At 44.3% G+C, this 17,116-nt stretch overlaps 1 protein-coding gene across 1 annotated transcript; it reads right to left on the bottom strand.

The window, feature by feature from the left end:
- Positions 1-993: 993 nt before the first annotated feature.
- LOC106574028 (uncharacterized) lies at positions 994-14,165 on the bottom strand. The gene is made up of 10 exons (XM_082975836.1): positions 13,507-14,165; positions 12,067-12,994; positions 11,464-11,679; positions 10,970-11,041; positions 9,464-9,493; positions 6,878-7,068; positions 6,628-6,716; positions 3,508-3,688; positions 2,636-2,730; positions 994-2,399 (listed from the first exon to the last, which is right to left on the bottom strand). The coding sequence occupies exons 2-10, from the start codon at positions 12,369-12,371 to the stop codon at positions 1,206-1,208; spliced, it is 2,373 nt and encodes a 790-aa protein (XP_082831962.1). The 5' UTR covers positions 12,372-12,994; positions 13,507-14,165; the 3' UTR covers positions 994-1,205.
- Between the last annotated feature and the right edge of the window lie 2,951 nt (positions 14,166-17,116).

The raw sequence follows: 17,116 nt of genomic DNA, 5'->3' as shown, positions 1-17,116 counted from the left end.
TCTGGCTCTGTATCTGGATTCTGTATCTGGCTCTGTATCTGGATTCTGTATCTGGCTCTGTATCTGGCTCTGTATCTGGCTCTGTATCTGGCTCTGTATCTGGCTCTGTATCTGGATTCTGTATCTGGCTCTGTATCTGGCTCTGTATCTGGATTCTGTATCTGGCTCTGTATCTGGCTCTGTATCTGGCTCTGTATCTGGCTCTGTATCTGGATTCTGTATCTGGCTCTGTATCTGGATTCTGTATCTGGCTCTGTATCTGGCTCTGTATCTGGATTCTGTATCTGGCTCTGTATCTGGATTCTGTATCTGGCTCTGTATCTGGCTCTGTATCTGGATTCTGTATCTGGCTCTGTATCTGGATTCTGTATCTGGCTCTGTATCTGGCTCTGTATCTGGCTCTGTATCTGGCTCTGTATCTGGCTCTGTATCTGGATTCTGTATCTGGCTCTGTATCTGGCTCTGTATCTGGATTCTGTATCTGGCTCTGTATCTGGCTCTGTATCTGGCTCTGTATCTGGATTCTGTATCTGGCTCTGTATCTGGCTCTGTATCTGGCTCTGTATCTGGATTCTGTATCTGGCTCTGTATCTGGCTCTGTATCTGGCTCTGTATCTGGCTCTGTATCTGGCTCTGTATCTGGGTCTGTATGTATCTGGCTCTGTATCTGGGTCTGTATGTATCTGGCTCTGTATCTGGCTCTGTATCTGGCTCTGTATCTGGATTCTGTATCTGGCTCTGTATCTGGATTCTGTATCTGGCTCTGTATCTGGCTACATACACATCAAAGTATATTGTCTGAGGTGGACTCCTTCACCAGAGATAGTAATTCAACTTGGTCCACTTGTATTATTAGTCATCTGTAGACTTCTTTATGCTTTTTTAACGGACCATAAATGTGTCCCTTTCATGTGTTCACCAGTCATTCCATCTTTCATTGTGTCATGTATAGTGCCACATATGTATATACACTCAAAGCATGCAAACTTATTCTGGATGATTTTATTTGAACCATCTGCACATGGAAAGATAGACATCATAAGCAAAACATGTCAGTAGCTTTGAGTAAGTGACAGTATATGGTTGGATTTCCCATCATGAAGAGATAACGTTGTAGACCTTAGACCCATCCAACTCACTAAGCCCTCTGATGTCTTCCACTCCCTACAGACTGTTGGCATAGTGGTAGGTCTACAATACAGTGCTCAGTTGTGGAAATAGAAGGAGTTGAAGCCGTAGAAGCGGTGCTTTCTCCCGGTGTGTACATTGTCCTGCAGGTTGACCGCGCCCCCCTGGAGGGAGCTGTGGAAGAGGCGGTGGACCTCCGACTTACTGAAGGAGTCCTGGAGCTCCAACAGGGCCAACTGGCACCGGCCCCTGCCCCTCTCCCCTGGGTGGGTGGAAGGCAGGGCATGTGGACGGGGTTGGATACAGGGGTTGGAGATACTGCGTGGGATGGGGATCTCTCTGTTCTGCCACTCCTGATCCTGTTCTTCAGGGGTCTGATTGGCAGTCATCTCAGAACCCAGAACTAAATTCCCGCTTGAGCGCCAGTTACGGATGTTGGGAGAGACCAGATCAGCAGCAGGCAGCTCTGTCTCAGATTCATATGCCGCCCCTGTGTTGTTAGTAGCCAATGCTGGAGCTGGCTGGCTCAGGCTGAACGGGTTACCCCCTGATGCTGTGTAGCTCTGCTTCTTGCTACTAGGAAGGTCCTCGTACCATACCTCTCTCTTGGTGTTATTCTCTTTGGTGACCTCTGTGGTCTCATTCAGGGGAGGATGGGGCAGCTGGCAGCTGTACAAGGCCAGAGAGCTCTCTGTGTCTGTGACCTTCTCCAACACCCCCTTCTCCAGGGAGGCTCTGGGAGCCTGGTTGCTCTGCTGGGGGTCTGATGCCCCTGGCCCTGGGTGATGGAGCCCTTCTCTGGCCTCCTTGACCTGGCACTCACACCTCTCCTCCCCACACCTCTCACACCTGGAGCCTTGATCTTGAAGGTGGTGACCAGGGAACACATACCCAGACACCTGAGCAGGCTCAGGCCCAGACACATCTCCAGCCCCAGGCCCAGACACATCTCCAGCCCCAGGCCCAGACACATCTCCAACCTCAGGCCTGGCTAGACTGAGCTCTGAGTGGCCGTGGCTGTTGTTGGGATGGTCGTCCTGAGTAGAAGGGTTCCCCTTTATCTCCTGATGACTTTGGTGACCAGACATAGTTCCCAGAGGCCCAGCAGGGTGATTCTGTGTGGAAGTGTGGTCTACGCTGTAGGACTCTGCTGCTGGGGCAGTGACAGGAGGGTGGTAGGTGCTCTCCACCATATGACGACCCTGGCGTATTCTGGCCTTGCGTCCGTCTCGTGGTTTAGGGGGCAGCAGGACGGGGTGAGATCGCTCCCTCTGAGAGAGACAAGCACTGGTTTGTTAGGAGGAGGTTTGTCTCGTTCAGTCATCAGAGTAAAGTGATACTGAAGAAAAACTGTGTGCTTGTTTAAGCAGTCTAAAACTATTTGTATGGTAGTTGGGGAAGTTAAAGAAGGTTTGGAGGCTAATGTGTTATTCTAGCGAAGCTGTTAAATGTAGGAATATTACAACGGCACTGTATATTCAGGTGATTCATACGTTAGTGTACGTACCAGCTGTGTTGTGTAGGGAGTTATCTTCCCAGTGATCATGTCAATGGTGTTCTCATGGAAGTCATCCAACCTCAAGGGATTAGTAGGCCCATTGCCTGGAGTAAAAACATATTAACTCCTTGTTTGCAAAAGTGTGTTGATGCTGTTTCTGACCGATATGGTCTAACTCAGGAAGGATAACTTTGATGGGGGTTGGGGCCACAAGAAATCTGAACTCATCCTGAGGGGCCACAGTGGCTCGTGGGTCTACCTACCCACATCCATACCCACATACCCAGAAAATGTTGCAGTTTTATAACTCATTTCATACAATTCTACAAATTTTGCCAAGGGGAGAAAATAAAAAGATTTAGCCGTTTTACAGATAATTTATTGCAATTCTACACATTTTGCCATAGGTGGAGATAAATGCTTGCCGTTTTTAATAAGATATCTGAGTGAGAGTGACTAACAACATCAATGGGGCCCCCCCGGTCGGTAATTCGACCATGATTACTACAACTCTAGATAGCTGGCTAGACTAACTAACCAATCTAAAACATGGTAGTGGACATGGGGCTAATTGAGTGACTGTAGAAAAACAAGAGAAAAACTGCTGATCCACAACCAAATTTCAAAACTTGCACCTTGTGTATTCTACTATTCTGAGTTCCTAAAAAACATGTACAATAATAATTGTTAAATTGATCCGCGGGCCGCCAGTTCCCTGGTCCAACTAGTCTGGAGTATTCCTCCATGTCTCTGGTTGCGTCTCAAATGGCACCCTGTCCCCTATAGAGTACACATCTTTTAACCAGAGCCCTATGGACTACATAGGGAATAGGATGCCTTTTGGGATATAGCCTGTGTGTTCGGGGCTCTGCTCTCTATACCTGTGTAGTGAAGCTGGTAGGAGGTGACCCAGTGGGACTTCTCTACGTTGCGGAGCATGTTGGCTGTTCGTTCAGACAGCGTGACGTCCCAGTCACACAAGGTGGGGTTGGGAAACACTGTCTTCTGGGACTTAGGGTAGAATACCTGGGTCTGGGCCTCGCCCTTAACTGGCTTGGGGTGCTGAGAGAGAGACAAAGAGAAAGGTGAGACAGGACACAGGTGTCAGGAACAGATGGAGTGTGCATGTGACCTTCTTCCTTAGGTTGTTTCCCAAATGGCACCCTATTCCCTTAAAAGTGCACTACTTTTGAGCAGGGCCCTGGAATAGGGTACCATTAAGGAAAATGGTGCCATTAAGGAATAGGGTGCCATTAAGGAAAATGGTGCCATTAAGGAATAGGGTACCATTAAGGAAAATGGTGCCATTAAGGAATAGGGTGCCATTAAGGAATAGGGTACCATTAAGGAAAATGGTGCCATTAAGGAATAGGGTACCATTAAGGAAAATGGTGCCATTAAGGAATAGGGTGCCATTAAGGAATAGGGTACCATTAAGGAAAATGGTGCCATTAAGGAATAGGGTACCATTAAGGAAAATGGTGCCATTAAGGAATAGGGTGCCATTAAGGAATAGGGTGCCATTAAGGAAAATGGTGCCATTAAGGAATAGGGTGCCATTAAGGAATAGGGTGCCATTAAGGAATAGGGTGCCATTAAGGAAAATGGTGCCATTAAGGAATAGGGTGCCATTAAGGAATAGGGTACCATTAAGGAATAGGGTGCCATTAAGGAATAGGGTGCCATTAAGGAAAATGGTGCCATTAAGGAATAGGGTGCCATTAAGGAAAATGGTGCCATTAAGGAATAGGGTGCCATTAAGGAATAGGGTACCATTAAGGAATAGGGTGCCATTAAGGAATAGGGTGCCATTAAGGAAAATGGTGCCATTAAGGAATAGGGTGCCATTAAGGAAAATGGTGCCATTAAGGAATAGGGTGCCATTAAGGAAAAGGGTACCATTAAAACCTCTTAGGGATCCCTTACAGCTAGAATCCCGTTAACGGGATCGATTTGACAACATCCGGTAAATTGCAAAGCACGAAATTCTAAAATACTAAATTCATAATATTAAACATTCATGACGATACAAGTGTCTTACATCATTTAAAAGCTTAACTTCTTGTTAATCCAGCCGCTTTCTCAGACTTCAAAAAGGCTTTACGGCGAAAGCATACCATGCGATTATCTGAGGACAGCGCCCCGCATACAAAAGCATGAAAAACATTTTCCAACCAAACAGATCCATCCCGAAAGTCAGAAATAGCGATAAAATAAATTGCGTACCTTTAAGATCTTCATCTTTTTGCAATCCCAAAGATCTCAGTTACACAATGAATGGTCGTTTTGTTCGATAAAGTCCTTATTTATATCCCAAAAATGTCAGTTTATTTGGCGCGTTTGATTCAGAAATACACCGGTTCCAACTCGCCCAACATGCCTACAAAGGATCTAATAAGTTACCTGTAAACTTGGTCCAAACATTTCAAACAACGTTTCTAATCCAACCTCAGGTACCCTAATATGTAAATAATTGATCAAATTTAAGACGGAATAAACTGTTTCCAATACCGGAGAAAAACAACAAGGAACGCGCTGTCATTTACGCGCACCAAAAGACTAGAGTCCACCTGAGTGACACTTAGAAAGAATACGACTACTTCTTTATTTAAAAAAAAAACATTGAACAATTTCTAAAGACTGTTGACATCTAGTGGAAGCCATAGAAACTGCAATCTGGATCCTAATAATTATGCTTTCCCATAGAAAATTATTGGAAAATCCAAACCTAAAAAAAAAAAATCCTGGATGGATTGTCCTCGGGGTTTTGCCTGCCAAATCAGTTCTGTTATACTCACAGACATTATTTTAACAGTTTTAGAAACATTAGAGGGTTTTCTATCCAATACTACCATGCATATGCATATCCTAGCCTCTGGGCCTGAGTAACAGGCAGTTTACTTTGGGCACCTCAGTCATCCAAACTTCCGAATACTGCCCCCTAGCTTTAAGAAGTTTTAAGGAATATGGTGCCATTATGGAATATGGTGCCATTAAGGAATGTGGTGCCATTAAGAAATAAGGTGCCATTAAGGAATAGACTGCAATTAAGGAATAGACGACCATTAAGGAATAGGGTGCCATTAAGGAATAGGGTGCCATTAAGGAATAGACTACCATTAAGGAATAGACTGCCGTTAAGGAATAGACTACCATTAAGGAATAGACTACCATTAAGGAATAGACTACCATTAAGGAATAGGGTACCATTAAGAAATAGCCTACCATTAAGTAATAGGGTGCCATTAAGGAATAGACTACCATTAAGGAATAGACTGCCATTAAGGAATAGACTACCATTAAGGAATAGACTACCATTAAGGAATAGACTACCATTAAGGAATAGACTGCCATTAAGGAATAGACTACCATTAAGGAATAGACTACCATTAAGGAATAGACTACCATTAAGGAATAGGGTACCATTAAGGAATAGACTACCATTAAGGAATAGGCTACCATTAAGGAATAGACTGTCATTAAGGAATAGACTACCATTAAGGAATAGACGACCATTAAGGAATAGGGTGACATTAAGGAATAGGGTACCATTAAGGAATAGACTACTATTAAGGAATAGACTGCCATTAAGGAATAGGGTGCCATTAAGGAATAGGGTGCCATTAAGGAATAGGGTGACATTAAGGAATAGACTACCATTAAGGGATAGGCTACCATTAAGGAATAGACTGCCATTAAGGAATAGGGTACCATTAAGGAATAGACTACCATTAAGGAATAGACTACCATTAAGGAATAGGGTACCATTTAGAACAAATCCCTAGTCATTCACTTCAGTGAGAACATTCATTTATTGGGCTTCACTGGTCAGATGAGATGAAATATAACATTAAGGATCATATTCTGCCTCCCAAATAGCACTCGATACCCTATGCAGTGCACTCTATGGGGAATAGGGTGCTATTTTGGGACGCACCTGTTTCTGTGTACAGTGAGAGGGAAACCTGGCTTAGCTAAATGACTGTACTATAGCTACTCACATCCAGGAAGCCATGTTGTCCTGGCCATGAGATGGTTTTCTTCCTGGTTGTCATGGGTGCCTCCAGTACCTCATGACGATAAGGACCTCCTGGGATTGAAGACAAGACACTTCATCTGGGAATGAGGCTTGTGTTTGTGTGTGCGACCTTATAAGGGCAAGCACGCAGACACACACACACACATACAGACACGCACAGACACACATGCAGTTTGCACACACATGCACAAACACGCACGCACGCACACCACCTTTTGTCTTTCTCAGCACGGTGACCTCTGGAGCAGAGGACGGGACGAGGGGGTTCAGGGGTCGTAGGGACGCAGCTCTCACGCCTGTGTCGGGGTCGTCTGGTGAGCGGAAAGTTGGGAACAGGGCGAAGCGGGAGATGTGGGCCTGATATGGATGTTCTTTTGGAATCGGAACCTTTATCATTATCTCTCTGTATGGAGGGAGGGCATAGCAGTGAAGGAAGGACAGGCATTACAACTGTATCATTATCTCTCTGTCTGGAGGGAGGGCATAGCAGTGAAGGAAGGACAGGCATTACAACTGTATCATTATCTCTCTGTATGGAGGGAGGGCATAGCAGTGAAGGAAGGACAGGCATTACAACTGTATCATTATCTCTCTGTCTGGAGGGAGGGCATAGCAGTGAAGGAAGGACAGGCATTACAACTGTATCATTATCTCTCTGTCTGGAGGGAGGGCATAGCAGTGAAGGAAGGACAGGCATTACAACTGTATCATTATCTCTCTGTATGGAGGGAGGGCATAGCAGTGAAGGAAGGACAGGCATTACAACTGTATCATTATCTCTCTGTCTGGAGGGAGGGCATAGCAGTGAAGGAAGGACAGGCATTACAACTGTATCATTATCTCTCTGTATGGAGGGAGGGCATAGCAGTGAAGGAAGGACAGGCATTACAACTGTATCATTATCTCTCTGTATGGAGGGAGGGCATAGCAGTGAAGGAAGGACAGGCATTACAACTGTATCATTATCTCTCTGTATGGAGGGAGGGCATAGCAGTGAAGGAAGGACAGGCATTACAACTGTATCATTATCTCTCTGTATGGAGGGAGGGCATAGCAGTGAAGGAAGGACAGGCATTACAACTGTATCATTATCTCTCTGTATGGAGGGAGGGCATAGCAGTGAAGGAAGGACAGGCGTTACAACTGTATCATTATCTCTCTGTATGGAGGGAGGGCATAGCAGTGAAGGAAGGACAGGCATTACAACTGTATCATTATCTCTCTGTATGGAGGGAGGGCATAGCAGTGAAGGAAGGACAGGCATTACAACTGTATCATTATCTCTCTGTATGGAGGGAGGGCATAGCAGTGAAGGAAGGACAGGCATTACAACTGTATCATTATCTCTCTGTATGGAGGGAGGGCATAGCAGTGAAGGACAGGCATTACAACTGTATCATTATCTCTCTGTATGGAGGGAGGGCATAGCAGTGAAGGAAGGACAGGCATTACAACTGTATCATTATCTCTCTGTATGGAGGGAGGGCATAGCAGTGAAGGACAGGCATTACAACTGTATCATTATCTCTCTGTCTGGAGGGAGGGCATAGCAGTGAAGGAAGGACAGGCATTACAACTGTATCATTATCTCTCTGTATGGAGAGAGGGCATAGCAGTGAAGGAAGGACAGGCATTACAACTGTATCATTATCTCTCTGTATGGAGGAAGGGCATACCAGTGAAGGAAGGACAGGCATTACAACTGTATTGAAGCAGTCAGTGTAAAATGATATTAGCACTATAAACTGTGTCCTCCTTTCTCCTCTCTCTGTTGGGAGGGCAGAGCAATAAAGGACATAGAGACAACATTTCATATACAGTAAGCAGTTAGACGGATATTAATCCTATACATTTTGTAATGATCTTACTGTTGAGGGGGAGGGCATAACAATAAAGGAAGCAGAGACCAACTGTATGTAAGTAGTTTCTGTAGAACTGGGGTCTCCAACCCTGTTCCTGGAGAGCCTCCCTCCTGTAGGTTTTAACTCCAACCCTGTTCCTGGAGAGCTACCCTCCTGTAGGTTTTAACTCCAACCCTGTTCCTGGAGAGATACCCTCCTGTAGGTTTTAACTCCAACCCTGTTCCTGGAGAGCTACCCTCCTGTAGGTTTTAACTCCAACCCTGTTCCTGGAGAGCTACCCTCCTGTAGGTTTTAACTCCAACCCTGTTCCTGGAGAGCTACCCTCCTGTAGGTTTTAACTCCAACCCTGTTCCTGGAGAGCTACCCTCCTGTAGGTTTTCACTCCAACCCTGTTCCGGGAGAGCTACCCTCCTGTAGGTTTTAACTCCAACACTGTTCCTGGAGAGCTACCCTCCTGTAGGTTTTAACTCCTATCCTGTTCCTGGAGAACTACCATTGGAGTGAAAACCTACAGGAGGGTAGCTCTCCAGGAACAGAGTTGGAGTGAAAACCTACAGGAGGGTAGTTCTCCAGGAACAGGGTTGGAGTTAAAACCTACAGGATGGTAGTTCTCCAGGAACAGGGTTGGAGTGAAAACCTACAGGAGGGTAACTCTCCAGGAACAGGGTTGGAGAGCCCTGCTGTAGAAAGATATTACAGTAGTAATGTAACTGTTACTGTAGAAGGAAAATACAGTATTAATGTAACAGTTACTGTAGAAGGATATTACAGTAGTACCGTAACAGATACTGTGGAAGGATATTCCAGTAGTACTGTAACAGTTACTGTAGAAGGATATTACAGTAATACTGTAACAGTTACTGTAGAATGATATTACAGTAGTACTGTAACAATTGAGAATGAGAAACTGATCTAGATCACAAAATGAGTACTTACGCGATGTTGATGTCTGTTGGTTTTGGTATACTGAAAATAAATGTTTGTAAAATAAGAGGATAATCAATATGAACATTATATTGGTGTAAAACTGATTTCAGCCATGGTCCAGTGATGAACCATAGCAGTTCGTCCCAAATGGCACCCTCTTCCCTTTATAGACACCATTCTGTATACTTCTGGCCCTTCTTTGGACACTGTGTTAACAACCCTCCAGACGAGCTTCAATGCCATACAACTCTCCTTCCGTGGCCTCCAACTGCTCTTAAATACAAGTAAAACTAAATGCATGCTCTTCAACCGATCGCTGCCTGCACCCTCCCGCCCGTCCAGCATCACTACTCTGGACGGTTCTGACTTACAATATGTGGACAACTACAAATACCTAGGTGTCTGGTTATACTGTAAACTCTCCTTCCAGACTCACATCAAACATCTCCAATCCAAAGTTAAATCTAGAATTAGCTTCCTATTTTGCAACAAAGCATCCTTTACTCATGCTGCCAAACATACCCTTGTAAAACTGACCATCCTACCGATCCTCGACTTCGGCGATGTCATTTACAAAATAGCCTCCAATACCCTACTCAATAAATTGGATGCAGTCTATCACAGTGCCATCCGTTTTGTCACCAAAGCCCATATACTACCCACCACTGCGACCTGTACGCTCTCGTTGGCTGGCCCTCGCTTCATACCCGTCGCCAAACCCACTGGCTCCAGGTCATCTACAAGACCCTGCTAGGTAAAGTCCCCCCTTATCTCGGCTCTCTGGTCACCATAGCAGCACCCACCTGTAGCACGCGCTCCAGCAGGTATATCTCTCTGGTCACCCCCAAAGCCAATTCCTCCTTTGGCCGCCTCTCCTTCAAGTTCTCTGCTGCCAATGACTGGAACAAACTACAAAAATCTCTGAAACTGGAAACACTTATCTCCCTCACTAGCTTTAAGCACCAGCTGTCAGAGCAGCTCACAGATCACTGCACCTGTACATTGCCCATCTATAATTTAGCCCAAACAACGACCTCTTCCCCTACTTTATTTATTTATTTATTTTGCTCCTTTGCACCCCACTATTTCTATTTCTACTTTGCACTTTCTTCTACTACAAATCTACCATTCCAGTGTTTAACTTGCTATATTGTATTTACTTCGCCACCATGGCCTTTTTTTGCCTTTACCTCCCTTATCTCACTTAATTTGCTCACATTGTATATAGACTTATTTTTCTACTATATTATTGACTGTATGTTTGTTTTACTCCATGTGTAACTCTGTGTTGTTGTTTGTGTCAAACTGCTTTGCTTTATCTTGGCCAGGTCGCAATTGTAAATGAGAACTTGTTCTCAACTTGCCTACCTGGTTAAATAAAGGTAAAAAAATATATATAATAATTGTGCACTACTTTTGATCACAACCATATGGGCCCTGGTCAACAATAGTGCACCATATAGGGAATAGGGTGCCATTTGGGACACATGATATAACATGTAAAAGGCAACCTACAGCTGGTCGTTGAGGCGGACGTTACTTTTCTTGGTAGGTGTAAGGTCATAAAACTGTTGAATGGTGATGTTCCTGTGAAGACACACTGGCTTAAAGGAGAAGAACCCTCAGTTGCCTCTCAAATGGCACCCTATTCCCTATAGAGTGCACTACTGGTCAAAAGGAGTGCACAGTGTAGAGAATAGGATGCCATTTGGAACACAACCCAACAAATACAACATACCCTTGGTAGGTGAATGTTGACATTTCAAGGGAGAAATATGGTTAGTACATTTTCAATCAATCCACAATCTCACAATTACTCGAAAGCAAGGACTTTGGCTCACACTTGGAATCGTTTTTAAAAATGTGTATATTATTTTGAGAGAGAATTTTCTGAATGCTACTGAATGCTTGATACTCAGAGGGGTTCAAGTAAATCAGAAGACAAGTTTCCGTCAGCAATCCGTGTACATTGGACCAATAAAAAGTCATGGTCCTAATGCTAATCTTACTCAGGTGGGACGGATCCTCCGTAGCTTAAGTGGCGATGGCCCTTGATGATGGCAGGGGTGTGTTTACCCTTCTGGGAGGAGGAGGAGGACGCCATCTTGTGGCTGGAGTGCTGGCTCAGTCTACGCTGGGTACGACCCGACGGTAACACCGTGCTGCTGCTACTGGGAACTCCGGGAAGTGGTGGAACTCTGCTGCTAGGGCCTCTGGGAAGAGGACTGCAAGAAGACATTTAAACCTGTTGCTGAGGAACAAGTCAAGGTCAAGGGCATCCCTAATGGGACCCTATTCCCTATTTGGACAGGTCAAAAGTAGTGCACTATAAATGGAATAGGATGGCATTTGGGATGCAGACTAGCGTTCCCAACGACACTCCTGTTCAGATGTGACCCGCTAACATTCCCATGTGACATCATTCCTAATATCTCTGACCGTCAAGTCTATGACAGACTGAAGGATTTCTTTCCATCAGCTAAGCTACATGTAGTTCCCATAGTGCACCAAGACATGATGTACAACACAGACAGTACAATAACCAAATATACTGTAGTGCACTGGCAAACAAAATGGAGTCATGCAGGAGGATAAGACTGCTGTTCTCTTACCTGGGCAGAGGTGGAGATTGAGGCTGCTGCTTACACCATGGCTTCCTGCTCTGTACCTGTTTCAGCTCCTTGTTCTGTTTGTACATGTAAGTCTCCTCTTTCAGTCGTTGGAGGAGGGAGAAGTAGTCATCCAGCGACAGCGGGTCTGTCTGGGGCTCAGCGCCAGCGTACGGCCCCCTGGCCTGGTGCAGGCGTTTCAGGAGGGGCAGGGAGGAGGAGGACCTCTGTTTGTGAGACAGGAGTAAAGGACTCCTCCCTGTCTGTCTGTGGTCAGTGGGACGTTGCTGGATCCCTAGGCTGGTCATAGTGACGATAGCGTTGTCAACAACAGTAGGCTAGCGTCCGCAACAGGATCTGGGTTAGTGACACCCTATCCACTGTCTGGGCTGAGCAGCACACAGGCTTGGTCTCTGTGTCTGTGCTCTCAGCAGAACCTGTACCATACAGGAAGATACTACTAATATCACAACATCACAGCTCAGTGAAGTGTCATGGAGTCTCCCCAGTGATAATATCACAGCGTCACAGCTCAGTGAAGTGTCATGGAGTCTCCCCAGTGATAATATCACAGCGTCACAGCTCAGTGAAGTGTCATGGAGTCTCCCCAGTGATAATATCACAGCGCCACAGCTCAGTGAAGTGTCATGGAGTCTCCCCAGTGATAATATCACAGCATCACAGCTCAGTGAAGTGTCATGGAGTCTCCCCAGTGATAATATCACAGCGTCACAGCTCAGTGAAGTGTCATGGAGTCTCCCCAGTGATTATATCACAGCATCACAGCTCAGTGAAGTGTCATGGAGTCTCCCCAGTGATTATATCACAGCGTCACAGCTCAGTGAAGTGTCATGGAGTCTCCCCAGTGATAATATCACAGCATCACAGTGAAGGGAAGCAGCAGAGAGAAGAGTGACCAGCTTCACAAAGCCTGAAACCCAAACAGGTTAGCATGAGGCAGTGTCTGATGACAACAGATAGGTTCAATGACAGAGGTGGGCTCTGGTTACTGCATGGCTACTCATGTTCCTCCATGCACGCACAGACACACACACAGACACACACAGACAGACAGACAGACAGACAGACAGACAGACAGACAGACAGACAGACAGACAGACAGACACACACACAGAGAGAGAGAGAGAGAGACACACACAGACACACACACAGACCTGTGAACTCATCCAGACCTCATGTCACACTGTATAGCCTTCATTATCCGTGCTTTTATTTATGTAGGCCTACACTCACCTGCATGTGCACATAACATTAGAATGACAGAATAGATACATACATACAGCTAGAATACTACACATTTAATTCGTTCTATTTATGTTATTAAACATTGGCACACGACTGACTGCAGTACTTTGTAATTGTATGTTCGTTTCACATGCAGGCCTATGTGTTGTTTTTCTCCACAAGACATCAAAGACTGACCCAGAATAAATTGCGTCAAAGGGGTAATGTACTTCAGCGCGATGAGGTCTACCGACCTAATGTTCCCAACGGCAACGCCATTGTTAGGTTTAGATCAGAAAGAGCGGTCAGAGTTGCGTGAAGCGAAGGCCTCGCTGTCGCTGAGTTGTTCTTTTCTGTCCGTACAGGTTTGAGGCAGTACATTCATGCGTTGTTGATTACGTCAGAGCATGTCCCCTTCTATTGTGAAATCACAATGGAATCTGAATCAAAGGCGGGATTTCGCGGCGTTGAAAATAATCTCTCCTTTAGCTGTCCATGGTGCTGAATCTATGCGAGTATCGGTTTGTTCCAGAAAACACAAGAACGGCTTTTGTCCAGGAGCAATTGGCCTAGTTTGTGGATCAATTTCTCACAGAATCAAGAATAGAAGTAGGACTTTCTTTGTTTACCTATTTAATAAATTGGTCACTGCCAGGGGTGTTTTATTGATTTGAACCTTGCCAACCTTGTTAAAAGCAGGCGATCTCCCACTCACCGTTTCAATTCACACTGCGTCTATCAATATAAACACCGACCCGCCGTGAAAAACCACACACCTCAAGGCTACAATGCCCTGCCCTTATTCTAGAATCTAGGCAACCGTTCCATCCCCCGCATCCCTCATAATCAATACAATACAAATGGACGTGACGTGGGGGACGTCCAAAATGGCACCCTATAGCCTACATAAAGCACGACGGGCCCAGGTCAAAAGTAGTACACTACATAGGAAATGGGGTGCCATTTTGGACGTAAACATTGAGTGCTTGCCAAGAAGCCTAGGACACGCCTGGTTTACCAGCTGTTTAAAGGAAACATATTCAGCATTAGCTCCTTAATTGGGATTCTCGTGAGACCTTGTCCAAAGGCTCAGCAAAACACAGAGATGTATCACTTCATGCAGCCGACCCAAAACTAAGGAAGCATCCCAAATAGCACCATATGCTCTATTTAGTGCACTTATTTTGGGCCAATAGGCTCCCATAGGGCTCTGGTCAAAAGTAACGCATATACAATATATAGGGAATAGGGTTCCACTTGCCTTGGGACACACCCTCTGACAAATGGCACCATATTGCCAATATAGTGCACTACTATCTATGAACTCTGGTCAAAAGTAGTGCACTATAAAGGGAATAGGGTCCCATTTGGGGCATAGACTAAGTCCAGTGACCAATCAGCCTGATCAGCCTCAACTGAAGAGCTGCTCTGCTCTCTGGATTCCATTTCCTGCTGCTGCATTATACATGTGAAATAGATGCAGAGATTTCTCCAGGCTCTGTCGGCTCTGCTTGGTGTTAATTCCCAGGATATTATAGAGGTGGTTTGATTAGCTCACTACACACTGGTGTCCACATAAACCGTTGCCCGCAGGGCTGAAAACATACCAGTGTTGTGTTATACAGTAGATCTATCTGTGGGTCTATCTGTGGGTCTGTCTGTCTGTCTGTCTGTCTGTCTGTCTGTCTGTCTGTCTGTCTGTCTGTCTGTCTGTCTGTCTGCCTGTCTGTCTGTCTGTCTGTCTGTCTGTCTGTCTGTCTGTCTGTCTGTCTGTCTGTCTGTCTGTCTGTCTGTCTGTCTGTCTGTCTGTAGTTCAGGCCTAATTAGGTATAGACTAGACAACATAGTCTCAGTGTCAACATGGGTTGACATTATGTTGTATGGGAAAACATATAATTATTCTGTATGGGAAGACATACAACTATGCTGTATGGGAAGACATACAACTATGCTGTATGGGAAAACATATAATTATTCTGTATGGGAAGTCATACAACTATGCTGTATGGGAAGACATACAACTATACTGTATGGGAAAATATATAATTATTCTGTATGGGAAGTCATACAACTATGCTGTATGGGAAGACATACAACTATGCTGTATGGGAAGACATATAATTATTCTGTATGGGAAGTCATACAACTATGCTGTATGGGAAAACATATAATTATTCTGTAAGGGAAGTCATACAATTATGCTGTATGGGAAGACATACAACTATGCTGTATGGGAAGACATATAATTATTCTGTATAGGAAGACATATAACTATGCTGTATGGGAAGACATACAACTATACTGTATGGGAAGACATATCATTTTTCTGTATAGGAAGACATACAACTATGCTGTATGGGAAGACATACAACTATACTGTATGGGAAGACATACAACTATACTGTATGGGAAGACATATCATTTTTCTGTATAGGAAGACATATAACTATACTATATGGGAAGACATATAACTATGCTGTATGGGAAGACATACAACTTGTCAGGCGGTGGGTGTAGCTGGTGCATGAAGTCAGGTGCAGGAGAGCAGAGATGAGTAAACAATGCACTTTACTTAAGAAAATAGCACAAAGTAACAATACCAATGTGCGAACAATAACGGTCGCCACAAAACACGGGTGGAAACAGCACCCGAAAAAAACAGCCGTAAACGTACCGACCTGAACAATAAACAATCACACACAAAGACATGGGGGGAACAGAGGGTTAAATACATGACCAGTAATTGGGAAATGAAAATCAGGTGTGTGGGAAACAAAGACAAAACCAATGGAAAATGAAATGTGGATCGGCGATGGCTAGAAGACTGCCGAGCGCTGCCCGAACAAGGACAGGAACCGACTTCGGCGGAAGTCGTGACACAACTATGCTGTATGGGAAGACATATAACTATACTGTATGGGAAGACATATAACTATACTGTATGGGAAGACATATAACTATACTGTATGGGAAGACATATAACTATACTGTATGGGAAGACATACAACTATACTGTATGGGAAGACATACAACTATACTGTATGGGAAGACATACAACTATACTGTATGGGAAGTCATATAACTATACTGTATGGGAAGACATACAACTATACTGTATAGGAAGACATATAACTATACTGTATGGGAAGTCATATAACTATACTGTATGGGAAGACATATAACTATACTGTATGGGAAGACATACAACTATACTGTATGGGAAGACATACAACTATACTGTATGGGAAGACATACAACTATACTGTATGGGAAGACATACAACTATACTGTATGGGAAGACATACAACTATACTGTATGGGAAGTCATATAACTATACTGTATGGGAAGACATACAACTATACTGTATAGGAAGACATATAACTATACTGTATGGGAAGACATACAACTATACTGTATGGGAAGACATATAACTATACTGTATGGGAAGACATACAACTATACTGTATGGGAAGACATACAACTATACTGTATGGGAAGACATATAACTATACTGTATGGGAAGACATACAACTATACTGTATGGGAAGACATACAACTATACTGTATGGGAAGACATACAACTATACTGTATGGGAAGACATACAACTATACTGTATGGGAAGACATATAACTATGCTGTATGGGAAGACATACAACTATACTGTATGGGAAGACATACAACTATACTGTATGGGAAGACATACAACTATTCTGTATGGGAAGACATACAACTATACTGTATGGGAAGACATATAACTATACTGTATGGGAAGACATATAATTATGCTGTATGGGAAGACATACAAC

This window comes from Salmo salar, chromosome 05 (genome assembly GCF_965601325.2).
Source record: "Salmo salar chromosome 05, fSalSal1, whole genome shotgun sequence".
In the NCBI taxonomy this organism is placed as follows: domain Eukaryota; kingdom Metazoa; phylum Chordata; class Actinopteri; order Salmoniformes; family Salmonidae; genus Salmo; species Salmo salar.
The sequence above is the reverse complement of the archived record's forward strand: the minus strand, read 5'-3'. Positions and strand labels throughout refer to the sequence as shown.

Bases quoted from the DNA above. Each gene is read 5' to 3' on its own strand.
- LOC106574028 (XM_082975836.1), bottom strand. From the start codon at position 12,371: ATGACCAGCCTAGGGATCCAGCAACGTCCCACTGACCACAGACAGACA. The intron at 3,689-6,627 runs GTGAGTAGCTAT...TCTCTCTCTCAG, and splicing joins GACAACATGGCTTCCTGGAT to CACCCCAAGCCAGTTAAGGG. The intron at 2,400-2,635 runs GTACGTACACTA...TGTCTCTCTCAG, and splicing joins CTCCCTACACAACACAGCTG to AGGGAGCGATCTCACCCCGT.